General features: G+C 37.5%; 2 protein-coding genes across 5 annotated transcripts; one reads left to right on the plus strand and one right to left on the minus strand.

The window, feature by feature from the left end:
• The first annotated feature begins 14,209 nt into the window (after positions 1–14,209).
• On the plus strand, positions 14,210–15,155 carry LOC120287595 (alternative NAD(P)H-ubiquinone oxidoreductase C1, chloroplastic/mitochondrial-like). The gene is made up of 3 exons (XM_039300483.1): positions 14,210–14,458; positions 14,561–14,664; positions 14,741–15,155. Exons 1-3 carry the CDS (start codon positions 14,385–14,387, stop codon positions 14,875–14,877), a joined length of 315 nt encoding a protein of 104 aa, XP_039156417.1. The 5' UTR covers positions 14,210–14,384; the 3' UTR covers positions 14,878–15,155.
• A 1,640-nt stretch (positions 15,156–16,795) lies between these two features.
• LOC104415971 (filament-like plant protein 3) lies at positions 16,796–21,256 on the minus strand. Of its 4 annotated transcripts, none has more exons than XM_039300479.1 (4): positions 20,959–21,256; positions 20,120–20,479; positions 19,495–19,675; positions 16,796–18,895 (listed from the first exon to the last, which is right to left on the minus strand). In XM_039300479.1, exons 2-4 carry the CDS (start codon positions 20,228–20,230, stop codon positions 17,478–17,480), a joined length of 1,710 nt encoding a protein of 569 aa, XP_039156413.1. In that variant the 5' UTR covers positions 20,231–20,479; positions 20,959–21,256; the 3' UTR covers positions 16,796–17,477. The 4 variants fall into 4 exon arrangements, with proteins under 4 accessions (XP_039156413.1, XP_039156416.1, XP_039156415.1 ...); XM_039300482.1 differs by lacking the exon at positions 20,959–21,256 and adding an exon at positions 20,774–20,898; XM_039300481.1 differs by lacking the exon at positions 20,959–21,256 and adding an exon at positions 20,608–20,742.
• Between the last annotated feature and the right edge of the window lie 6,157 nt (positions 21,257–27,413).

Below are 27,413 nucleotides of genomic sequence, written 5' to 3' on the forward strand. Positions count from 1 at the left end.
GAGAAAACTTATCACGAAAGTACAAGCGTGTCCTAAAATTTTTAAAAGAGTGCAATCGAATATTAAAAATTGTCATAAACTTACAATTGAGTCCTAAAACTTTTAAAAAGTGTAATCAACAAAAGGACTTGATTTGATCAATTTGACAAATTATAGGACTTGATTATACTTTTTGGAAGTTTTAAAACCCAATTTTATTTTCGTGATAAATTTTAGAAAATCTAATGCACTTGTCCTTTATTATAATAAAATTACTCTCTTCATGGTTGAGAAAGAGACCTCTTTAATGTGAAATTATTAACCCAAAAAGAAATGTGATTTTTTTTTTATTTGTGAATTTGTTAATATATTTCTTTTACATTGTTCTCAACATTTAAATTGTAAAAGTTGTGGTCATTATTTTTTTTCAATTTGAACAAAATAAGAATTAAAAAGTTTAAATTGATCATACCAACGGACTTTTCAATAGTGTTTTCACGAAATAGGCTCTCTTAAAAGTACTTCCCAATGCACTTTTCAATTACAGTGTAACAAATAGTTTGTTTTTCATGAAGACGTTTTAGTCTAAAGATATTTATATTTCCTGAAAGGGTACCTCCAAAAATTAAACCAAACATAGCCTAGTTATTGGAGAACAAATAAGCGTGAAGCCGGATGCCTCATCCCGAAATTGCAGGCACTTCCGCTTAAAGCACGTCATGTCCGGTCATACAAAAGCTGGGGAAGTATAGCCTTGTCGAAATTCTCGGGTGCGTTTTGATTAATCAAAGCATACGTTCTCATTTCGGCTTGTGTTTGCTCACCTGTAGAGCTGGCTTGGATGCGAAGAAAGAATTGGCTTGGATAAATGATCCGAGTGTTCTCATGTAATGTCACTTATTGAGCCATATATTATCTTTCTTCTTGATGAGGCTAAGATGATCTTTCCTTTCTCAAATTGAATTCTTGCGATGCATGGAATTATTATGCTTTATTATTTTATTCATCTCTAAATTATGAAATTTATTATGTATGAATAAGTCTTAACAAATATTCATGACCAATATCTTTGATAATCGGTTGCGTTAGGCACGATGGCATCTCCCAGCGATTTTGGTATGGCCAATGGATGAAAGATTGGAAATAGTTTTAGTCTTTCCTCCCACATTTGATGAAACAGTACTGGGGCCTCCTGCAATTGTTATATTTGCTTATTAAAATGTTGTCTATGTGATTCTACACAGCCAATGAGTTGTATCACACATCAAGGACTTGTTTCGAATTTAGCGTTCAAAACAACACGCATTGATGATTTGTGTTGAAGTGATACTTTTACCACCCTATATTTTAATTGCACCAATTTGACAAATTTAAAAACTTGATTGTATTATCTAAGAGTTTAGAACTCAATTACACTTTAATCATAAGTTTAAAAATTTCAAATGTAACAATTTTAAAATAAGATTTAGGGTTGAGTATTATTGATCCGCACCCTCAATCCCCCCACCCTACTGTAAAAGATTAAGAGGGTCTGAGCACCCTTTGGATGGAAGGAGTGCATCACTATTTTGCCATTTTTGGTTCTTTAATTTATCATTAATAAAGTTGTTATTTTTTTCTTTAAAATAAAAGCTTTGAGATATCGAGTGGTGGTGGGTACTATCATGGTAATCCGACTTTCTTTGTCCACTTACAAAAGAACAGCAAATGCTCTGTAGTTTCAATACTCGAACAATAGATCGGGCATCGGGGGTCACTAACTATTTTCCTTATAAACAGGTTTTCCTTCGTCGGGAGGGCGTTCTGGCGAGGCTCCTAGAGGAAAGAGTGAATCTTTGGAGGCACATCAATACTCCAAATTTGTGTCCATAAGGTACGTGGTGGTTGGAAAGAGCAGGAGGGTCGGTTCTGATTTGTGTTTCTGGTGGTTTCCTTGCTTCGTTATAGCCGCTCTTGACCGAATATTGTCCTGAGTTGTTACCTGTCCATATAAGCGTGTCTGCCTTTGGTTGTTGTGTTAGGGGAATGGCTATGATCTCGTTTGCAACCTTTTCTTCATAAAGTTGGTAGATAAGTTGTTGGTTCCATTCACTGGATTCTGGATTGATCAATTCAGACACTAATTTAGGCTCAGTTTGGTTTGCTTCCCCACCAATTACTCCTTGTGATAGCCACCTGTCTTCTCTTATGCGAATAGATGTCCCATCCCCTACTGACCATTTCATATTGTTCTTTATAGTGTCTCGGCCAAGCATTAGACTTTGCCAGCCCCATGATGGTCGACATCCCTTTGAAGCATTCCAAATATCTCCATTGGGAAAATAAATCCCTTTCAGCACTCTGCTCCATAGGGCTAGAGGGGAGGAAGCTAGTCGCCAGGCTTGTTTGCCTAACATGGCTCGATTGAAGGTAATCAGGTCCTTAAACCCCATACCCCCTGCATCTTTTCGAGTATTTAACATTTTCCAGCTTTTCCAATGCAGACCTCTTTTAGCATCACCATTCTGCCACCAAAACGACGCAATACGTTGTTCTATAGCTCGGCAGATCGATATGGGCAGCTTGAATATGGACATGGCATAGGTAGGTAGGGATTGCACGACACTTTTTATTAGCACTTCCTTACCCGCCTTTGTAAGCATTTTTTCTTTCCATCCTACTAACTTTGAGTTTACTCTAGCTAGGATCCACGAAAACATCTCTTTTTTGGATTGGCCCCACTCAGTAGGGATACCCAGGTATTTTCCTGTTTTCTGTAGAATAGGGACTCTCAATTCCATAGCCAAGTTGTGTTTTAATATGTCTGGACAATGCCCACTGAAATAAACCCCGATTTGTTCAAATTAATTGCTTGTCCCGTTGCATAGCAGTATTGGTTTAGTATGAGGTGAAGGTTCTGGCATTCTGTAATGGTTCCATCTAGAAAACATATCACATCATCTGCAAACATCAAATGTGATAGCTTAGGGCAATGTTTGTTTACCTGTATGCCTTTGAGTGTGCCTTCTTCTAATGCTTTCTTCATCATCCAGGTTAAGACATTGGATATCAGGATGAAGTTATAGGGTGAGAGTGGATCACCTTGTCTGAGGCCCCTCGAAGGATGGAAGAAAGAGGTAGGTTCTCCATTGATCTTTAAACTAAAAGAGACTGTTGTTATACATTGCATAATTAGGGAGACCCATTTTGCATCAAACCCCATATGCAGCATTAGATCTCTCACAAAATCCCATTCTATTCGATTGTATGCTTTCTGCATATCAAGCTTCACAATGGCCTGATGTTTTGTCTTCTTTTTGGTTATGCGCAGCTGATGCAGAACTTCCTGGACTATGAATATGTTGTCCTGGATTTGCCTCCCTGAGACAAAAGCTCCCTGCTCTGGTTCAATGATAAGTGGCAACCACTTCTTGAGTCTGTTTGCTAATAACTTTGAAATAACTTTATAGCTGAAGTTACACAGACTGATGGGTCTGTATTGGCTGATTGTTTCAGGGCTTTTGACTTTTGGGATCAACACAATATGTGTCTGGTTAGGCCTGTGGTCAAGAACACTTGTCTTAAAAAACTCCTGTACAAACTGCAACAAGTCAATCTTTATAGTTTCCCATGATTGTTGATAGAAAACTCCATTAAAGCCATCTGGGCCTGGAGCCTTGAGAGCTCCCAATTGGAAAACTGCTTCCTTGAAATGTTAGGTGTCTTTCAATAATAGTAAACTCTAGAAAATTGATTTAAGAATTTAACAATATGTTTTCGTCTCTTTATTTAGCTAAAACAATATTGTCGATGGAGTAAAACCAAAGTTTTTTGTTCTTCACTTTTATACCCCTAATCGTTCAACGACCATCCATAAATTAAGGTTTAATTGGTGCTCTTCTTTAGAATTATATGTTTCACAGTTACCCTTGTGCCTTGGTAATCTTTTTTGTTTCTTGATAATTTTTATCAATTTGTGTACTTTTTCAATTTTTCTGTATATTTTTACTAATTTGTTGAGTTGACTTCGCTGGTAATATCTATTAGCAACAAACATTAACTAAAAAAGATTAGATGCATCATTGTGAAAATATCGCCTCCGTCATTCAAAATCCTAGCTCCGTCACTGCTTTCGGACAAATGCTGGCGAAATACCAGAGATGCATGTCGGTTTCTTTTGTATCTGGCTCCTTATCCCCAAGGGACATTTATGTAACTTCACTGCTGATGTGAGCAAATTTTCTTGTGGGTCCCGCACCTATAAGGCATTGTTTAATCTGGCTTTTAGTGGGGGTTGTATTCGTACTCGTGCGTTCTCTTTTGTCTATTCCGATATGAGCGCCCCTTTGTGTATCACCGATCGGAAATTGTTAGTTGTTATAATGCATAGTTTTTCTTAAATGTAAATTTTAAAACAAAATGTAATCTAACTGTAATAATTTTATACCCCTTCCAAAATTAAAATAATCAAAAAAAGAAAAAGGAACGACACTATAAAAGCTCTCACGAAAATAATTGAAAAGAAGTAAATTTAATTTAGGAGAAGCACATTGGGTTTACTTAAGACAGATTTATTATCTTTGGATTTATGATTCTTTCCAAAAATATTTTTCTCGTATTGAATTTAAGTTCAAGTTCAAAAATGTTGTAATCATCATATATGATGTACCTTTGAATACTTATTTTGGTGGGTGTTTGTAAATAGTACAAAGCACCGAGCAACGATAAATTTGCGTGCGAGTGAATTAGATGCATTACAATCCCCACAATTGGAGAGTTCCCCTTTGTAACTTGGTACGGTTGTAACTGGAGTTGCGCTTTAAGAGGAGGAGGCACTGATCCTATGCGAAGACTGTGTAGTGGGATGATTCGAATCGCCAACTTAGAGATTTCAAATGTTAGAGGTGTATTATACCATTTGAATAAATCAAAACATTTATGCTCCATTCATTTTGTGGAAAATGTGACATTTTTGAAAATTTTTTACCCAAAAGCTTTTTATTTTCTAGGAAAATGATAATATTTATGGTGTTCGGCTGACACTTAAATATACACTAGAAAATGTTTTTCACCGTTTGGTATATGATTTGATTTTCTGAAAAAAAAAAAAATACCAAAAAATCGATTGCTTTTTAATTTTAATTTAATTTTAAATATTTTTAAATTGAATTAATTTTTATTTTTATTTTTAAAAAATCGTATTTTATTATTTCTTTTTCTCTTTTTCTTTTCCTTCAACCTCCTTCCAGCTGACTGTGTGCCTCAATGATGATGGCAGGCAATCCGATGATTGGCCAAGACGTAGGTCGATGAGCTTAAGGCTTGGCTGATCCAAGCAAGCAATGAGATCATTAGAGGTTAGTGAGCTTAGACCTTGCTTGACGAGTGCGAGCCTCTAGCTCACGAATCTAGTGAGCAGCGAGATCGCCAAAGGTCGGTGAGCCTCAAACTTGCCTAAGGCCGAGCTCGAGGCTCGCCTATGGCTAGTAGCTAGCCATTGTTGTGGCTAGTGACAAGCCAAGACAAAATTTAAAAAAAATAATAATTATTATTAAAAAATAATTAAACTTTTGAATTTTTTAAATGAAAAAAAAAAAGCATTGGAAGGTTCACATAAGTGTGAGATAAGAGAAATGAGTAAGGAAAATGTTTTCCCCAACTTGAAAAGTGGAAAACATTTTCTCTTATTTTAGAAGACTTTTTGTCCATTGATAAAAAATATTTTCCTCAGCCGATTCATTTTTCGTGAAACGAATGTCGAAAAACTCGGAAAACATTTTTTTGAAAGTTCATTTTCCGTGGAGCAAACAAAGTCTTAACATCATTTAAACTGATAGTTTAATGGTTTTAGGTGTTCCATGATGAGTGTCACAACCTAAATTTTGGGTGTACCACCTAAAACTAGGTTAATGGACTACTAAGTTTTTTAAACTTAGCTTAGGCTCTCCCAAACCCATACCAAATTGTGACTTAAGGTTCAATTATTTAACATGAAAATAATTAATATCTAGGAGTTGCCACTAATCGGTTTACGGTAGGTCGATTAAACACTAAGTAAAATAATAGGAGAATTATTTTACTCCTACGAACCAGAGACTAAGGATACCGGGACTTGGTTACACTAGATCTCTCTAATGCCCTTTCGGTACCATTTCTTTTTAATTTTCAAAAAAAAAAAAAATTGCAGACAGCTGATTTATTTTAACCTAAATTACTATTATGCAAAAAGTGACCACACGGATGCTCAAACATTCAATAAATTGCATCACACAAAGCAAACAATTTTTTTTTGGATTTTTTTAAAATAAGAATTCTTTTATGAAAATGCATTTTTTAACATAATGACTTAATCTTATTAATATGCAAAGTCTAATTAAATAGGCCTATTATGACAACTAATTACCATGCACCTCATGACCTAATTTCACTAATGAACAAATTCTGATTAAATGATTCTATTATGCAAACTAGTTAACATGCACCTAGTATTTTTGTATTTTTCTATTGAAATTCAGAATTAATAAAAACCCTAATTAAACTATCTAAAAGGCATAATTTTCTAATTTATTCTAGGGATTAATTTGACTTAAACCATATCTTATCTTAGAAAACTATTTTTTGAAAAATGAGATAATTAAAATGTGCGAACAATATCTAAAAAATTAATTTAGTTCCAACCCTAACTTATTTCTAAAAATGCAACCCTAAAAATGTAATCCTAAGAAAATTCTAATTTACTAAACCTACATGGCTGATTTACTAAACCTATATGCTCATGTAGAATTTTGAATTTTTTTTTTTTTGAATTTTTTTGAATTTTTAAAACATAAGTAATTATTAAATAAATATTAAATCTAAGCTATCAACGAAATAAATGATTAAAATAATCAAAAAAATAACATGTTGTCTCACAGTCAAATTAACGATTATCATAACCCTAATTATTACGACAAAGAGTTCAAAATAATTAAAAATCTTATCTCGAAATCTTATGATTAAATTAATAATTATAATGATTTAAAAATTGAAATTTTAACGAAAGCCCAAAAATTAATATAATTAAAAAAATAATCCGATGTCTCTCGGATTAAATTAATAATTACAATAATTTCGGACAAAATCCCTATGGATAATGCCTACAAAATTCAAAAATGGAAACCACCTTATAATAATAATGAAACTTTAAAAAATAATAAAATAACATAAAATAAAAATAAACTAAACTACCTAAAGTGGGGCTCTAGGAGGAGCGCGATGGGAGTAGCGCGGGCGGACCGGCGAGCGATGGGCGGCGGTGTCGCGGGCGGTGGTGACGCTGGCCGAGGCGCGGCGGAGCGACGGGACGTCGCCCCAGTGCGGGCCGAGTGAGGCGGCGGGAAGCAATGGCAGCGAACAATGGCGTCGCGGGCTGCTGCGGGGCGCAGAGGTGCGGCAAACAGCTCGGGCTGCTGGTGAAGGAGGTGTGGCTGCGGTGGCGGCACTCGAGCGAGCCGCTGGTGGTCGCTCGGGCGAGGGCGGCGACCAGCAAGATGGCGCAGAGGTGCTGGCCCGAATAGATGCGCAGGCGGAAGCAAAGGGAGCGTCGGCAACTACTGCGAGCAAGAGACGGAAATGCTGTTGCGGTGCAACAATGTCAGCGATGTGGGTTCGCCGGAAGGAAAGGGGGCAGCCGCAACGACGATCAGGGTAGGGAGAGCGGCGAACGCAGGGATGAGCAGTGACAATGCTCGCGATGTCGAGCGAAGGTGCAACCACGGCGACGGTGCCCGGAGGCAAAGGCGCTCGGAGGCAGGGGCGTTGCTAGCTGCTGGGTCGGAATTGCAAGTCGCCGGGAGTGGCTGCTGCGACGAGGAGGCGGTCTGGGCGAACGGCGGCAGCAAGGAGCTTCCCCCCTCGAAGAAGAAGACCTGTTTTCCTTTTCCTTCTTTTTTTTTTTTTGGTTAATACCCTAAAAAAACTCCAAACTGGTACACTTGTGACAAATTTACTCCATACTATTTTTTTGACCACCAAAAACCCCAAACTGGTATACCTTTGACAAATTTACTCCAAATTGGTACACTTGTGACAAATTTACCCTATGCTGGTTTTCGTTAAATTTTATTCTCAAATTATTAAGTTAAATGACATGCGACAGTTAACCGGTATACCAATTTAGGATTTTACACTCCGTTTATCACAGTTTACAATTTTTATGATTTTTTTGTGATATTAATCCAATTTAGCATAGGGTATATTTAACAAAAAAATTACCAATTTAGTGTTTTTTACAGTCAGATAAATTAGTTTGGGGTAAATTTGTCATAAATGTACCAGTTTAGGGTTTTTTATAGTCAGTCGGGGTAAATTTGTCACAAGTTTACCAGTTTGGGATTTTTTATGGTCAAAAAAATAGTTTGGGGTAAATTTGTCACAAGTGTACCAGTTTAGGGTTTTTCAAGGTATTAACCCTTTTTTTTCTACTCTTTTCTGTCTATTCGCACGTCCTCTCTCTCGCCCTTCTGCACTCACGTCTCTTCTCTCTCACTCTTTCTTTCTTTTTTTTTTTTTTTTACTCTTTTTCCTCACGAATTCTCTCCTCAAGCTTTTCTTCTCTCTTTTCACGAATTTTCCTCTCAATTCGCCTCTGAAATTTTTCGAATTTGCCTCCTCCTCGCATCCGTACGGATCGACTTATTTTATAGTGATTTCTAGACGGCCGCTCTCCATGGCAACTTTCGAGTTTTCATCTTCTATCGCATTAAATTAAAGTTGTAAATCGGAGCATGATTTCACAATCAGCTTGATTATACTAAGATTTCTTCCATTTTGTAAAAATTCTTGCCCTTTACTTTATTTTTAAATTGCTTCTGCATTTAACAAAATCCAAATACTCATCAGAATTTTAAATTTTCATGCATAATCAATCAAATCAATTTCCTTCATATTTTCATTTTTTTTCCTTTTATTTGTTCCAATGCAATTTTTATTTTCTTTATTTTCCTAGATTTACTAAAATTAGGTGTCAATAATGAGTACAAGTTAAACGCTAAATTTTAAAACCAAAATGCAATAAAATCCAAATAGCTATTCTAATTATTGGTATTTCGCACATCAAGGACTCTGTTTCGCATTTAGTGTTCAAAACAGCACGTATCAATCATTTAGATTGAAGTAATAATCTAATCACCTTAACTTTTGATTGCACTACTTTAATAAGTTTTAGGATTTTCTTGTATTATTTAAGAGTAATAGAATTTAGTTACACTTTTGTGATGAGTTTAGGATTTCAAATGCACTAGTTACAAAGTAAAAATCAAGGGTTGACTCTTATTGCTCCGTATCCCCGATCCCCTCGCCCCACTATGAAAGATTATGAGGGTCTGAGTACCCTTTTTATGGAAGAACTGTATCAGTTTTCCATTTTTGGTTCTTCAATTTATCATTTGTAATGATTACATCATTTCTTTTGAATAAAAGATTTGACATATCAGGTAGTGGTGGATATTATTACAGTAATGAACGATAGGTGTCTCTCAAAAATAGTAAACTTCAGAAAATTGATTTACAAATTTAACAATATTTTTTTGTCTCTTTGTCTAGCTCAGAAATATTGTTGATAGAGTAAAACCAAAGAATATTGTTCTGTGCTTTTATACCCCAATTTGTTCAACAACCATCAATGAATTATGGTATAATTGGTACTCTTCTTAGAATTATATGTCTCACATTTACTCACCCTTGGTGATCCTTTTTTTTTTTTTTTTCCTGGAGCAATTTGTGTACTCCTACTTTTATTGTAAAATTAATGAATACTTATTCTGCTTTGATCGAGTATTCAATTTTAGTTTTTCATTTTTCTCATATAGATTCTATATTCAAGTTCACAAATATTGCAATTATCATATATGATATGGCTATGGAATATTTCTTTTTGGGGTTGGTAATGAGTACACATCACCAAATAATGATGTTAAAAGTAATTTGTGGGGAAAAGTAAAAAAAAAAAAAGTCCTAAACATTTTGTCTTTATACCAATTCAGTCCTAAACTTTTTATTGATGTCGATATAGTCCTAAATCTTTTCACTTTGTGTCAATTTAGTTATAAACTTTTTGACTTGGTGCCAATTTAATCCTTCTAGCTAATTTTGACCAAATTTTGTTAATGTGAACATCGGTCAACTAACGTGGCACAATCGGCACTAACATGAACAATTTTTAATGGTATTTTATTCTTTTTGTTAATTTTTAAATTTTAATCTTTTTCTGTTTCTTTTTTTTTTTTTTCTTTTTCCTTCTCCTCCCCCTTACTCCAACAATGGCCAAACCTCGGCAACCAGTCAAAGGCATGGGCCAGCGAGGTTGAGGTAACCTCGTTGGTCATTGGTGAGGCTAGCTCAAGGCAGCCAAGACACAAGGGTAGCCTTGCGTTGGGTTGGCGAGGTTCACCCTTGGTCGCATGGGCGAGGCTCGACCTTGCTAGATCCGGCGAGGTCGAGCCTTTGCAAGCCCGACCTCGCAGCCTCTAGCAAGGACTCTAGTCTTGCCAATGGCCGGCGAGACTTGCCAAAGGTTGATAGGTCAACCTTGACCTCACAGACCGTCGCCTTTGGATGGTCATTAACATTTGGCGACTAGCTAGAGTAAGGGGGAGGAGAAGGAAAAAAGAAAAAAAAGGAAAAATGAAAAAGTAAAAATAAAAAGTTTGAAAAAATATTAAAATATTATTAAAGCTGTCCATATTAGCTCTAGTCATGCCACATTAGCCAACCGGTGTCCACATTAGCAAAATCCAACCAAAATTAGTCGAAATGAATAAATTGATATCAAATTAAAAGTTTTATGACTAAATTGATACCAATAAGGGTTTAGGACTAAATTAGCACCAATGTAAAAGGTTTATGACTTTTTTTTTTTACACTTTTATCATAATTTGCCTGTGAATAGATTAAATACACGGTGCGTATTTAGCAAATCAATCCCCATGATTGGAGAGTTTCCTTCCTAACTTGATGTGGCTGTTGTTGGAGTTATACTTAGAGGAGGAGGCAGTGAACCCGCGTGAAGAGGGTGCAATGGGGTAGTTGGGATTATCAACTTTCACATTTCAAATGTTGAAGGAGTATTATACCATTTTAAAAATTAAAAATTTAAACATGATTAAAAACGGTAGTCTAATGGTTTTAGATAATCCGTTAGGAATACAAGTTAAACGCTAAACCTTAAAAGCAAAATACAATAAAACAAAATCCCTATTTTAATCACCTATGATTTGATGTATACCTTAATGAATACATGATCGCATGTTGGCCAAAAGCTAAGTACACATAATTTTTTTTTTTTTGTCTCACTTATTTGTCACAAGATTTTGGTATCATGTGGTCATAAGTTAATATTATAAAATTCGTTATAATAAAGAATGATTTTATAATGTATTGAAAAAGATCAAATATTATGTCTCACCAATTTGTAACCTCGTTTTATGTGCAAATTAGTACGATCCAGTGCTTATATCACTTCCCATACCAAAAAAAAAAAAAGAAAAAGAAAAGAAAATGTATCATTTGATGTCGGACCAAATTAGTTTAGTCGTTGAAAGAAGTAGTTCGACACCGAAGGCTATGGGGACAATCATCTCGCACTAGACAAATTATGGCGAGGAAGGTTGACTCCCCTCCTCTTCTCTTGCTTAAATTATACTTTTATTTTACTGTATACTTTTCTAACTGTGATGAATAGGCGACCAAGCACTTGTAGTTTGAATAGAAAAGAAGTTGGGAATATGAAGTGCTGCAGTGGGTCTAGCCGTCCCGATAGACTACTCTCTCAAACCCTAATTCGCGCGACAGTGGAGAAGATACAGTAATGGCCAGCCATTTCAGATATTTCATGAATTTCGCCTGAAGCTTCCTAGATGGATCTTTGAATTCGAAAGATTTATTGCAACGTAGATCAATTTTTTGCATTACATGTGTTGAAAGAGAAGGAAAATCATGGGCTTCAACATGGTAGAACATGCAAAATCTATTAAGAAGCAGCCTTCTTAATGGATTGATGATGATCAATGTGTGTATATATCCTTATGAGAAGCTAAGCAACACCGACACTGATATTTAACATGCAACATGACGCGTGTTTCTAAAAAAAATAAAGAATTCTAACACATTGTAACACATTATATGTTAAATGTACATTTTTATATATACATGATAAATTATCATTTTTATGATTATTTAAATCAAATTAATTCGATTCAAATTCACAAATAAATTAAATAAAAAAGAGCATAGATGAATTTACATTAAAAACATTGATCTATTATTTGTTAATATCATTCATTATTTCAATTTGACAAATTTAACGCCACTCCAATAATCCATAAAACTTGAAGGAAAAAAAAAAACAAGCAATCCACATTCTAAACTCGCAAGTCAGAGTGTGTCAAAAGAGAAGAGAATAAAAACTTTGAGATAAATTGTGTGTCATAGGAAGTGATCATCGAAAGAGAAGAGAAGACTAAGTTTTTTCCTTTACCCCTTTATTATTTTTATTATTTTTTATTTTCTTACATATTTCTAATTTGACCCTTTATCTATTGAAATTTATAAAATCGACCCATGCATCAAGTATCAAAATTCTGAATTTGTATGTCAAAATTCCCTACTCACGTGTTAGAAAGTATTGTAAAAGTTGGTCAAGTGTTGAATTTTCCAACATCTATTGACCAAGTATCGAAGACTATTGAAGAGTATTTTAGAGTGTCCAACATGTGTTAGAGTATTCGACACGATATAAAGGCTTCTGGAAAGTGTACATACTTCCTAAATAAGAAGTACGTAGGAGGCAAGAATCACCCTTTGAAAGAAATTAAAAAAAAAAATGATATAGAATTCCTGGTTCGTTCAAATTAGTCAAAATATAGATGAAAGGGCGGAATTGAGAATGCTTAGGATCAAGAAACAAAGATTCTATTATGAAATGATTAATGAGCAATTGCTCGAGAAACATCACTTAATTAATTAAGAGGTTCCATTGGGTTTCGCCTACATCTTTTCCCTTTTGTTATTGGCCCCTTCTATTTGGCCGGTTGCCAAACAAACCCTAAGTATCCTCATGCCATTTCTTGACCCATATACTATATTTCTTGAAGCGTTAACATGATGTTTTCTTTTACAAATTGAATTCTTGCGATGCATGAATTTATTATGTTTTATTCATTTCGATTATCTTCAAAGTACGAATTTATAAGGCTTGCGTTAGGCACGATGGCATCTCGGAGCATTTGCGGTTTAGCCAAAGAAAGACTAAATTATTCCAACTTGTCATCCATCACACATTTGCTGAAACAACAATGCGTACTTCTGCAATTACCAAATCCACTTATTGAATTTGTGGTTCCACATGGCCAGTGAGTTGGATCAGCTATCAAGGACCTGTCTTACATTTAATGTTCAAAACAACACATTGATGATTTACATTGAAGTAGTAATGTAATTACCTAGAATTGATCAGGCTGGGATGATGTGTTTACTATTGGAGAGAAATTGTTTGTTTGAGGCCTCTCTATGTAACGTTGATCAGATTCTGAAGAGGTCAAACTCAAGAAAAGGAATTGCTTGCCCCGACCCAAAACATATGTGCCATTTGAGCTGATGGCGAACTAGATTTAGGTGGGCCAGGCCACAAGGCCAATGATCACCTATATGCATGATCCTTGTCCTGTCTCAATATATGGGAGAGGTAAAATTGGTTTGTTGCACAAAAACAAATTCAAAATGTTACATGACCAGCGCCGGAAAAAACAAAAGCTTTTGCAAAGAGCGTTGTGAAATTGGCAGATGTCTGAATAGTTACAAGTTCAGTCCGTGAACGGATTTCTGAGAGTATGACTTTAAACTCCAAGGGCGCCTTTTTTTCGTTATACTCTCGTCCGGCTGTTCAGTATTAAGATTCTGCCCCTCCTAAATCTACATAAGCGTATTTTACCTTGTTTAGCATGCTCTGTTGTCTCAAAGGCCAGATTATGCGTACCTGCAATTAATAACTTGCTCCAAGGGCATCTTGTATGGGATCATGCGCACGGTGTAGAAGCCAAGGAAATAAAATCAGGCTATTTGCAACTCTAGCAATAGAGTCCGGAAGCCCCGTATATTTGATTGTTTTGGCTGAAATAATCATGTTACCGCTGGCGTGTATTAGGAAGTGTTGTTGGCTATTTGCAAGTCTAGCAAGTCGAAGGTCTGACCGTCCTCTTCTGCCTTTTAGGTCTTTCATTTCACTTGTGCCTTTTGTGCCAGACATTTTTTATGGTTCAATCTGCTCTATTCACAATGCAGTGCCCTTGCTTGTGATCAGCATGCATCTTGTAGCTTTATCTCACCTTCCTTCCCCCAATTGTTATGGTTCTATTAAATTTGGGTGGAGGTAACAAGTTAGCTTCAGTTGCATGTTGACATCCCCCAGTGACAAGGAAGCACTTCAATGTTATTCATCACAAACACCATTAAGTATCCTTCTGTGGTACCTCTACTAGTGTGTGGCAACTTTTATTTTTTTGTAGATCATACTGGTAGAAGCTTTGGATATGTGACTGGTGCATGTTTCTGTTAATATAATTTTCAGGTTTCAAAACTTGGGCGAGATGATGACACTGGGAAGAAATGATGCTGCAATTTCACCAAGTTTCATTGATGGATTAACTCTGGAAGGTCCAGTTGGACATGCAGGTTCTTTTCTTTACTTCTGTCACACTGGTCCTTTGAAAAAAAAATAATGTTAATCCATATATTTCTGCATTTGCAGCGAGAAAATTTGCATATCTGATAAGATTGCCCACGGATGAGCATCGAATTAAAGTGGGAATGAGTTGGCTTGCTAAATCTGCCATAGATTCAGTCGCATCACTTCAGAGCACCCTTACGAGAGTTCTTTCGGGCTAACAAATCATTTTTTCATCCAAGCTCTACTTTTTCTTTTTTTCTTTTTTTTTTTAATTAAATCATTGGCAGTTTTTACCTTGCTTTGTGGCCATTTTGGAGGAAAAGGAATTTGACAATGGTAACTCACCAGTTGTGCAGGTCTACAGCCTGATTGTCCACTTCTAGATAACATGTAATTAGAAGTTCCTATGGAAGATGAATTATCACTGTTATAGTTTTCAAGACCTCATAATCATATGAAACATCATGTTATATATTCACGACACTCTATGCGTGTACTGTTTTGTTTGTTTGGATGGACTATAATTTGTTGATATTTTGTCGGCTGCATAGAAACACATAGAAACGAATCATATGAAGAGGGTAGAGAGGAATGAGTGGGCCATCGAATCTACGAACACTTCCTGCTTCAACCTGGTACTAGAATCGGCTGGGGCAATTTAATATGAAGCGAGGACTAAGATTTCTATTTCTTGTATTGGTTCAAAACTTGTAGCAGTATGATTAAGAATGGTACTTTGGTTATGAAAGATGCGTACGCCATGCGATGATCTTCATGGAGAACGTTCTTTGACAATACAAAAAAAGGTAGCCTTTGGTTTTGCGCAACTGAATGAAATTGCTGCCACGAGTCAGGCATTAGGGATTGATGTATCGATGCTCAAGTTTCCCTGAATGATACGATTGAGCAAGCCAATAGCTGGGTTGTGTTGGATGGCATATCATACGACTGGTGAAGATAGAAGGAAATTCAGACCTACTCATTTTTAGAGGGACTAGAGATCTACATACCATTGAAATATGAAAGCAGATTGATAGATCAACCGTTACACGACATCGAAAAATTAGAAGAGATGTTGGACCTACTAGATTATAATATAAAATAAGTTAGAAAGAGTTGGTAGGCCGTGCTTCTTTTCCAAATGAAATTCAGTTCCATCCACATTTTGCCGGTACAGATGGTGTCTTGGGGCAAAATGAAATGGTTTATGAACTACTCACAATCGAAAATTCACTTAAAAGGACTTAATATTGTGAAAACGAAGAAGGAAAAGTAAGACTACATAAATTGCAGGATGTAGAGCAGTACGGATGGCAAGTTTCAGAGGATGAACTGTTTTTCCGTTTAGTTTTTGTATTGCTCCTACGCGACTCCTTTTCATTTTATTTTCCACCTCTGATTTGATTTAGTGGAAGAACTGAATGCCAAGTTGCCAAATGATCTAGCTAAAGGTTTTTCCTAAGAAAATAAAATAAAAAATCAAACTAAAATGGATCACGAAAGTCGCTAATTATTTTGTCTGGCAGAGAAAGTTGGGGCAGGAGTAATCTTCTAGGTGGCCCGGCATGGGATTGCCGGGGGGCCCAAGATGAGCTTACAACCTCTGCTACAACTCACTAACACCAAACAAGACAATTGGCAGCTTTAAGCAATTTGGACATCCACATGCTATAAAGGAATTGAAACCTTATATCATTCAAAAATCTGACTATGTACTGCTATACTTGAGATTCACGAGTGTCGATTTCGGAGATGTCATGGATGCATTTACAATGGTGGTTGTTTATTCACAAGGCAAAAAATCAAAGTAGACACTCTTCCTGTCTCACCTCACTCATTTCATGTTCCTGCCTCAGCTAGTTGAATAATCAAATTCTTAGACCACGATTATTTCATCTTTGTTCAGAAGAAATGAGCACCGGTGGGTGGTTTAAATGGTGCAGCTCGTTTTCGGGGCTTAGTAATCCTTCATCCATGTGATTGCACATTGGATCGGAATCGCGAAGAAGTCGTCTCTTTGCAGGCTAGAGATTTTAATTGCTGAGCGAGAGATGAAATAGTCTTCGGCACTCTGCAAACCGGCTAGCTTGATTGCTAGCTCTTGCTCTTTTTACATAACAAAACTAAATGAGAACTTAAGAAGGAAACTAAATTCAGACTAAGTCACGATCGCCCATTTAGCATGAATAAAACATTGGTAAGCTGATCCTATCAGATAGTCGATGGTGTCAGCAAGCGCAGTGTTGCTTTGCACAGAAAAAAAAAAGGTTTGCCTAGCATGAGCATTTTCTGGTTAAGTTAGTTTAGAAGCACCCCATCGTAGCACTGTAAGTGCTTTAAGCTCGAAAATTACATTACATCAGAGGTCAAGTGCTTTGAAATTCTATATTAACCTCTGAATGTCTTCAATGCTACATTGAAATTTGAGATTTGTTTAGATAGTGCCCCAATCATACAGTTTGCACTAATAAAGTACAAGATGCTTATGCGGCCCTCCTGTTTCTAACATAGCTATATGTCAATATGAAGATCAAAACCATGCTGCGTTACTGGAAAATAATCATTTCATCTTCCTTGAGATGGCTATAAATAAATAACTATTCACCTGGGAGATTGAAGTCATATCTCATAAAAAAGCACCCAAATTAGATGTCCAGACACAGGATGTGAATGTACCAAGAGAGGCATCTCTCTTTTCTCACGCAGATGGAACCCACTCTACATGCAACTGTAACATTGCCACTCAAAATGTAGTAGCGGGTTTGTCGGCAAACTTGATAAATTATGTAAAAGGAGCAATACCATCTCAATAATTTACTCACGTTATCATGCTTTCCATTAGATATAGACTAACATCCACAAGCCATAGAGAACTAACCTGCTTTACTTTTAGCTGTTCATCAGAGACAGCCACACGCTGAAGCTCGATCTCGTGCTGCAGTTCGGCATCCCTTTTCATATTTAGATTTTCATCCTCCAGCTCCTGACATTTTGCCTCATTTTCAGCAGACAAAGCACGCTCTCTTTCAACCTCTTCTTGTAGTAATTTGACATTAAGGAGCAAGTTTTTCACCTCCTCTTCAACATCCATCAGTCTTGACTCTGTTACTTCCATCCTCTCATGGGTAATCCTTGCTTCCTCCTCTGCAGCTTGCTTCGATTTTTGTGCTGCAGACAACTTGTTGTTGAGTTCTGTCAATCTCATCTCAACCTCATTGAGTTGACTCCATGACGTTTCAAGTTGCTTTTGACATTGACTTAGAGCCATCTCTAGCTTCTCCTTTTCTTCTTCCTTCTTCTCTAATTCCTCCTCCAGCTCTGCCGTTCTATTGATCATGGCTTCAAGCTCGGATTTGAGAGTGACTTCATCAGATCTGTTTTGATCCAGAGAAGGCCCCATTCCATGGCTGCAGCTTCCACTTTCTGCATCTGGTAAAGCTGCAAGCCTTTCCATCTCTAGAAAATCATCCATTAAATCAAGTTCTCCTGAAGAGACCATGAGACTCTTTCCAAAGGATTTCTCTTTCTTAAAATGGTCGAGTTCAGTTATTAGAGCAGATGCCCATGACTCAGAGTGGCACGGCTCACAATCACTTGGCTCCAAGCAACTCGCTTTCTGCACGTCATTCTCAACTGCTAGCAGCCTATCCCCTACATCTGATTGGCTATCAGCGAAGGACTCTACACAAACTGATGATGCAGAGAAAGACTTAAGATCGTTTGCCGCACTTGCTTTCCGAGACATGGCTCTGAGTCTGCGGCATTCGGCTTCCAGCCTAGCTACCTTCTTTATGCTCTCTAAATGCTGTTTGCTGGCTGTTTCTGCTGCTTGGGTACTCAAATCACGCTCAATAATCCTAAGTTCTAGCTCCTCCGACATAGAAAGGACTTTGGCTTTGAGGGCCACATTCTCTTTTTCAGCAGCATCAAGCTTAGGGCTGAGATCAGAACATATAACTGAAGAAGCTTCACTCTTGGCTGCTTGAAGCTGGGCATGGACATTGGAAAGCTTAGTCTCAAGCTCAGCCTTTGTTGATTCCCACTCATGAGTTTTCTTGACCACAGTTTCTTGGATCTTCTGCTCTTGCTCTTCCCTCACCTGTCTGAGCTGCCTCACACATTCCTTAAGTGCTCCATCAAGATGACTGATTCGATCTTCTAGTGTCGAGTTCCTTTGTGTTGCAACCTCCAGTTGTTTCTTTAGCACCGAGACTTCATTTTCAGCCTTCTCCCATCCTACCATTGAATATCAGAAGGAAAAGACTTACGACGAAGTACATAGGCACAAAAATGCAAATCTGAATGCAATGTCAAATAGATTTAATGCAGGAACTGTTGAAGTAGATGTCATCCTCAAATCTGAAACTCCATGTGATTTCACTCTTGCTCTGATTGAAAGCTTCCAATCTTGTTACCCGAGACATTAGTGCTTAATTTTGGTGCAATTTGTGTAGTATATCAGATATTTCCTCCCTCCTACTATTCTCAGATATCTTGTTACTATCCCCATTCATTTGCTTCAGCTTTGGATATTAAATGCAGACATCGAGAAACTAAATCATTATGCTATGGTTACGGATGATGCTACAGTACTATGGGAATACTAGGCAAATATCTTTTTGGAGGAAAAGACGAATGTTAATCTCTCTTCCGAATCACATCCACACTCTGCTATAGACAAGTTCAAATGTCCCTCCTAGGCAGAAGCAAGAAAAACTGGCAGAAAACTCGCTTCTTTTTTAAGATAGCATTAAAATGTGAAGTAACCTAACTAATTTCTCTTTTATAGATGCTTGGTTTTTCATCGAAAGAAACATCAGTTTTTGTTGCACTACCTGATACAGCTTCTTCTGCAACTTTAGCATGCTGCTTCACTAGTTCTTCCTTGGCGCTAATATTCAGAAGTGCAGCAGATAATTTATCTGATAGAGTCCTCACACCCTCACCAACTTCCTCATCCGCAACCGCAACCTTTGATGTGACTTCTTGTGATTGACTGCCGTGCGTTGGATATGCCTATGGAAACAAACCAAGGAACACCAATGTTCATCCATCACCATACTATGTAAAAGCTAAATCAATCTTGCAGAGCATATCAGGAAATGAGAGGGAAGTGTGGCAGGTGGGGAGGATTAGGGAGATAAAGATTTCCAAACTAAGTATAGCGAGTCATCTAATTATCGAGCATGATCTCCATGGAAAATTTCTTGTAAAATGTCTGGAATTCTTGATTATGTAGATCAGTTTTGGACTGCTTCTCAAGACTAATCCGCGTGCAATAGCAGATAACCTTTTTTTTCTTTTTCTTTTTTTTTCTTTTTTTGTGTGTTCAATGAAAATGAACAACAATACGGCATCATTTAGGACCAAAATTAGAACTTTCATAATGAAAGCATGTTCAGTAACCTGCAAAGGCAAGAACCAATCGATTCAGTTAAACAAGATAGACATTTTACGAACCTGTTCATCGGAAAATCGTCCCGAATGAGAGGACAACGAACCCGAGCTCTCTGTTTCTCCAGGACTCTTCTCCGACGACTTCCTTCGCCAGAGCCAAGTCCGGCGGTCCATCGTGGGCTCTGCCACGGCGGGCAGATTTTAGACTCTGACCACCATGCGGGCGATTCGTATCACCCAAATCACTTTCCGGGCAAATTCAGAACTTCAAACAGCAATCCGAGCGAAACCCAGAAGAGGAAAAAGATCAGAGCTTTAACTGTTTCAACCGAAAAGGCGTGGTTTTTTTCCTGAGAATTCCAAGCTTTGCTTATAATGCACTCCCCCAACAACTTGAGCTTCGCGATCCACAAATCCTTATATCTGAAAAATCGTTCAAAAAGCAGAACTTTTATTCGATACGCGAAAAGGACTGGAAAATAGTATGAAGGCTCTGTACGAAGCGAAGCGGTTCAATCTGTAACTGACGTGCTCGAGTATAGAGTCCCAACCCAGAATAACTTGAAGCACAATGCTCAAACAGCTCTTATGGTAGGCACCTAACGCAACGCATACATGCCCCGAAATTCACGCCATACCATAAGGTAGGAGAATGAGAATGAGAGAGAGAGAGAGAGAGAGAGAGGACCACAAAAGAAATGTGAAAAGGGGCAATACCCAATTTTCCGAAAATATCTGTCGAAATTCCAACAAAAATAGAAGGTTGGCAAAGACCCACTTCCTCATCACGAATGTAAGGAACGCCAAATGGCAAAAAGGCTGATAAAAATTCAATCTTTACGCATGAAGTGAACGTGGTTGATTGATTCCAGCTATCAGGTTAAAATAAAACTAAAAAGTACCAGCTCAGACGGGGGGAGCACGATCGAGATCAGCATTGGGACAATGATTGCTGCGGTTGGAATCCCAATGCGAACATGTCTCTGGCCTCAGATCTGAGGAATGTCAGGGGAAGTGGAAGAGAGAGAGAGAGGGAATGAGAAGATGCTGGGGGGTTCTTGTCCTGCCCTTGATTTTCTTGGACAGCAAAATCCGGTGGCTTTAGGAGAAATCATTAAAGAAGGGTCTGATGAACGAGAAGACCTCTTGATTGATGATTATAATAATCACTTGTCATCGTCTTCGAAGAGGTTTGTCCGTAAGTTTGCGACTTTTTCAAATGGAGGACGCGTCATTCCCGCCCTTCCCCTTGGGTACTTACCTCCCCTTCCAAAGATGCTCGAGTTCTGTCGTTGACACCACGGGGCAGTGATGCGAAATTGAAGGCGAGATTGAGAATCGAGGTTGATCATCAAAGCAGCACCTTCCTTTTTCTCGGGTTCTTTTTTTTTTTTTTTTTTTGAAAAGTGAATAATATTTATAGACAAGATTTTTTGGATAAATAGTCTAAAACACAAGCATCGAAACAAAGTAAATCTCAAAGAGATTAATAGGATAAACCAATCAAGAAAGAGATAAAGTAGTCATATGTTGGATCTTAGCTACTCAATCCGCTATTAGGTTAGTAGTCCTTCCACAATGAGCCAAGGAAGTGTTGCTATATTGGGCAATTTGGATTCGGGCATCTGCAATGAGTACTTCCACATCCCACGGCATGTGAGCAACATTTGCAAGGCTTCAAACAGAGCTAAGTTGTTAGACTCGTAACACGGCTCTTGTGCTCTTCTTGACCTAAAGTATGATAAAGCCTCGATCCGAGTAAGGGTTTCCACTTGAATCACCAAAGAGGCTGAAATTTCTTCGGCGAATCCATCCAATGGAGCACCTTGATGCATCGAGTATGACTCCCATGATTGCTCCTTTCGAGCTACCAACAACAAATGACCCATCAATATTTATCTTCAAGGACCGACTTTTTGGTGGATGCTAATTTAAAGGTAATGCCCTATCTTTGTCAAGATGTGAACTTTGAGGGTCTCGATTGCATAAATTCCTTCCGGCATTTAACTCCTTAAAAATTCTGAGCTTGGGACAAGAAAAGATGGTGTTGTGAAATAAAGTTTTGAATTCAATAGCTGCTATGATTGTGGGAAAAATCACCTTTTTGAATTATATTGAAGAGAGAGCCTATTTTGCGGGGTGACTTTTTGGAACCTTGTGATAGTTCTACAAAATTATTTAACCTTTTATGATAGTTTATAAATTATCAACTTTTCCTTTTTTTTTTTCCTTTTTAGCCCCTTTTTTTTTTCCACTCGTAAATTTACTTTCTATTATATGAATTTATCAATCTCTATTGTGGGACTTACCAACATTTTTCCAGCTCTCGTTTAAATTGCCGATCAACGTAATCATCTTTTCTTATCTTTTACCAATTATTATTTGTCTCTCTTACAAGTGTCTTTTTTTTTTATTTTTTATATTAACTCTCGAATTTGCCAATCTTTATTTGTGTGATTTATTGGAAAAACAAATTCCTATTAGGTTATGAACTACTTTAAATATGAAATAGCCATGCCATTGTTGTGACATCTCATCAGTTCCTTATTGTTTAAGGTTGGAATTGAAGATAAGCTCTCTTCAGCATTCTTTCCCTTAAAAGCGGATCCGTGAAGCGTGTAGACTTTAATACCTCAGCATTTGTCAATTCTCATACCATGAAACAAGAGCGACAGTTCTTCTACACAACACGTTGGATTGCTACGTAAAACCACAGGTGATCTTGAAGTCGCACGATTTGATAGATAGTGTCCTCATACTCGCATGCTTTTTTATGTTTAGTATATGTTCTCTAGAATTAAGAATTGATTTCGTAAAAAATTGTAATAATTACGTCATCTCTGGTAGCTTATCCTATCGAAACAAGAACTGCATGCCATGCGTCCAAAGGGGGAACCCGTTCACGATAAGAAGCCATCATTTGGTCCTTTTGGATTTGGGAGTGTGGCTTCTTCACTTTATGTCGAACTTTGCTCTTCTTCATTTGTTAATATCCTCAGCTTTGAGGGTTTCGAGATGCATTTACTGTACATATCCGTGCATAAAAACCTTAGTAGACAAAAAAAGAAAAGAAAAAAGAAGAGAGTATTGGGGCAACATTAGGGTTTGTGGAAGAGAACCCTTTTTTTCTTGTAGGGTCTACCTGAGATGGTCGTAGCTGGTGATGGGGGCACTATTAAGGTATGACCTCTATCCCCCATAAGATTCTCAAACTAGGGAAAAAAAAGTATTGACTTGGCTAATTTTCTCATGACAAGAGAGCCCGCCAAGTAGATAAATACGGCTTCTGAAATAGGAAACTAACATCACAAACTATGTAATGCTCTAGCCAAATATTAGTTAGCATAAGACATTGCTATCGATGCGAAAACGATACTTATCGTCCCATTGAAGGAGGAGTCGGTGGTCCCCCATTTAGCCTGTAGTTGCTAAATCAACATTAGCCTAGCCTAGAATTTCTGTGTTAAAAACGTGACCTCGGGGCATCATCTTTCTCCTATCTTGAAACTAAAGGGATAAAGGAATGTTCTTTTGGTAAAATGAGAGGGATGTGGAATATATTGACGGTTTGCGAGGGGGTGATTTGACATGTCGTTGAACGATATTTGTCTGCTTTAACTTTCACAAGACTTCACATGAATTAGCAAAGCACGTGGCACTTGCTGAGTTCCTCTCTCTATCATAAAGTATAATTACACTACCACCATATCATGTAGTAGTTGTTCTTTTATGTAAATGAGTAATGACCACACAACTTCCATGTAAAATTCCCTTGTCTTACTGCATCAATCAAACTAGTTGTTCATCTAATACTTTCAGATTGCCCGATCCTCACCCTAACATAAGATTTCGCATCTATCTCCGCGTTATCATTGTTGGATCTGTTCTCTTAGAATGGGTGAGTTCTAAGCAAATCGAAGTTCTAACACGTTCATCAAGTGGAGTGTTGAGTCTGTTGTGTGTTTGGTCCGCAGTCCTCCTCTTGAACCGGAGGAAGGCAAAAGCACTTTGTTCTAAAGCCAAAAGGGATTGAGAGAGAGAGGACAACGGATAACTGTGTGTGTACATTCTGTCTCAAGTTTCCTTCATCTTTTCCTACCTATTCCTGGTGGTAAAAGCTCAAACTTCGTCCTTTAAATTCTAAAGGGGTATGGTGGTCTAGGAGAGCAAGCAACAAGCTTTCCAAGTCGTCAATGATTGGGACGTGCAGGCACCACCAGACAGACAAATCGCATCAGCCATCCTTCTAATACGGGCCCGCCGACCATAGGAAGGATCGTAAGATGTGCTGAATTTAAGGAAAGTAACAAAGAAGACGTGACCCTTTGATTGCCTAGTCTTTCGCTCGGGGGTCACCTCCGACCCGTGAAATGAAATGAGTTGTCCCTGCTCAAGCCACGTTGGATCTTTTTTGCATTGGTCCGATCGCGGCTATCGTCTCTTGGGGCGAGGCCCAGCACGAGGCTTGGCGCATTGCATTGGGCCCCGTTTGCATATTGCGCAGGATCATCATCTCACCGCCATCGCATCGAATTATAGAAGAAAGCGAATCCATCATTCATGGACAGTTTGTGAATCTTGTGATCACTCCTTCATATTATTAAGATCACGCTTTGCCCATTTTCTTGGACATTAATTGCTGTTGAATCACAAAAAAGAAAACAGATCTCTAGCGGCGTCCTTATGTCACAGTGGTTTGTATAGGAATCACGATAAAATGCGCGAGCTTCATACCGAGGAATGGGATCATAAACGTGCCCAAGAGAAACCCCACGTATTTATGTAGAATTCGCAAGTGAAGCACCCGGGTTTGTGGTCGACCTATCTTCGACAAGCCCTGACATGTTTCTCCATTTAGCTTTCAAATACCCAAAAGGTACTTAATGCCCGACTAGATTCTTCGAAATAGCATGCAGAAATGTTTGCCATTTTTTGGTAATTTAAGAATGAGAGAATGATAGTTTTCTTATATAAGTATGAGAAATGTCCCTAGAGGCACTCATCAAGTGTTCATGCATGCTATCTACAATGGGGATCGAACGGAGCAAGTTTTTGGTCATTCCATTTTACAAAAATGCCCCTTGACAATTGATGTACCGCCACTTGATTGGCCATTCGGTTTGAGTTCCATCGTATCGAGAAAGACATCATGGACACATTCGTTGATACCTTCAACTCTTGAATGATTTGAGGTCAATAAGCACTTAAAGGATGAGCATATATCAAATCCGCCACTTTCCAAAAAGAGTGCTATCAATCTTCATGCGCTCCCTGTATAATTTCTCCACATTCAGTCAATCAAATGCTTGGATGGAAACTTACCCTTCTAGCGGCGATGGTGTTTTGCATTGATGATTTTCTGCTCTGCTGAATATTTCTGGAGGGAAAACAAATTGAAACAACTCTGACCATTCGCTATAAAAGAATTCTCGTCTTTGTCAAACGCGAGGGGGAAAATGCGAGTGGCCTCAATGAATAGTTGCTGCGTCATGCGTTAAACCGTGTGCTTTGCGGCTCTGGCCACCTGTTTTCCTCTTTTTCTGCATTTACAAATCGGAATCTTTAGTCAACTGATTTGCTGGGTCAGTGATGAATTGCAGTGCATCATGCATTCTGCAATATGAACAATTCTCGCTCTTTGTATCCAAACCCCTAATTTAGGTATTATTCGAGTTGACTCGTATGGGGAGGATCGACATGGAGAGATGTCAAAAAGCAATGTCTACTCGGTCCATGCATTGGATAAGATATCCACAAAATGCTTGTTGAAATACCTACTGTTTTGCTATAAATGACAAAATTCAAGTTAGAGAACTTGCAAATGACTAGAGGAAATGAAGAACACTAGTTTGGTTATTTATAGCTTCGTTTGTTTTGTCGAAAATGAATGATTTGAAAATATTTTTCTAAAAATGATTACCTACATCGCTTACAAAAATAAATTAATAGAAAACATATTCATTGTCCACAAAAATATTTAAACATTAATTATTGTTGATAATGAAAATATTTCCATTGATTAACTATTTTCAATGATAAAAGCGATCATTTTTGGGAAGATGATAGCTAATCACTTATTTTTTTGCGAAATTAACGTACTCAAGATAATATAGAAATGAAGTGTAACTGATCTAATTAGGGGCAAGGACGAAGGCAGTTCGAGTTTAGTTTGAGTTCATGTCCAGTCCAAAGGCCCATAATGAGTGGTCATAAACAAGTTCCAAGAATGAAGGCCTCTTTATCTCTTTCTTATTCCCTACCAAACCAATCCCAGCCATAACAACTCTTCCGCTTGTAGATGAGCAAAACTTGAGGGCTGTAGTGCTCTTGATCCGTGGACTTATGTCAGAGTTTTGGTATCTTTTATATGACAAGTTTCTTGTAACGCGAGTTCAAGGTCTTATACATTTAGTTGAATATTCAAACAAGAGCTCAACTAGGGTTTGATTTTGGGTTGATTCAGACGAATTTAGGAATTTCAAATTCGATTTTGTGGTAGGATTAGCTGTTCCGAACCATCTCTAATGAGGAGAAAGATTTTTTGGGCATTACTTTTTCTCCAGCACAAAAAAGTGAAACTTTATATTACTACAATTGATACCTTTTTCCAATTCTTAGTTTGACCGAAAAAGCTAGAATAGAGAGGGAAACGAGAAAGAAAAACCAAAGCAGGAAATATGTGAAAGGGAAAAATAAACAATATCTCCAATCTTTAGGCAAATTGTAAATAACTCCAAAAGTAGAATGAGAAAGTTTCAAAAGATTAGGAGAAATCGAATATTACAGACACCCAAAATATTATTTTTCTGATAATCGTCCAGGAGGAATAAATAGAGGTACCAAAGCTTCAAAATTCTGATATTCAGATTCAAAATGTCTTTTAATGGAGAGAAGAAAAAAAATCATGCAGCGTGAGTAGGACGCACCAACCACGTAAATTGCCACCACTTTTTCAGTTTTATTTTATTTTCGTCAATTTTTTAGGCCAAAAGATGAACTGCCACCACTCACTCCTAAGCCCTAAACCAGCAAATCGAGCTCTCAAAATTATCCCCTGAATATGACCCAAAAAAAAACAAAAAAAAGACATGATCCCCCCCAAAAGAAAAGAAAAGATAATCCACTGAGGATATTTCGCCCCAGGAAAATATAAAAGAAGAAGAAGAAGAGGGGGGATTAAATAGATACAATAAATAGCACATGACTCACAAAAATAGAATTATTGAAGAAAAGCGGAATAGTAATAAAGAAGATAATAAATAAAAATAGAAAAGACAAAAAAGAAATTCCCAATTTCGAGGATGAATTTAACTGTCATTTGAATTGAACTCCCTCATTTCCCACCTCTGAATCAATC

The sequence above is a fragment of the Eucalyptus grandis genome, chromosome 8, assembly GCF_016545825.1.
Source record: "Eucalyptus grandis isolate ANBG69807.140 chromosome 8, ASM1654582v1, whole genome shotgun sequence".
In the NCBI taxonomy this organism is placed as follows: Eukaryota; Viridiplantae; Streptophyta; class Magnoliopsida; order Myrtales; family Myrtaceae; genus Eucalyptus; species Eucalyptus grandis.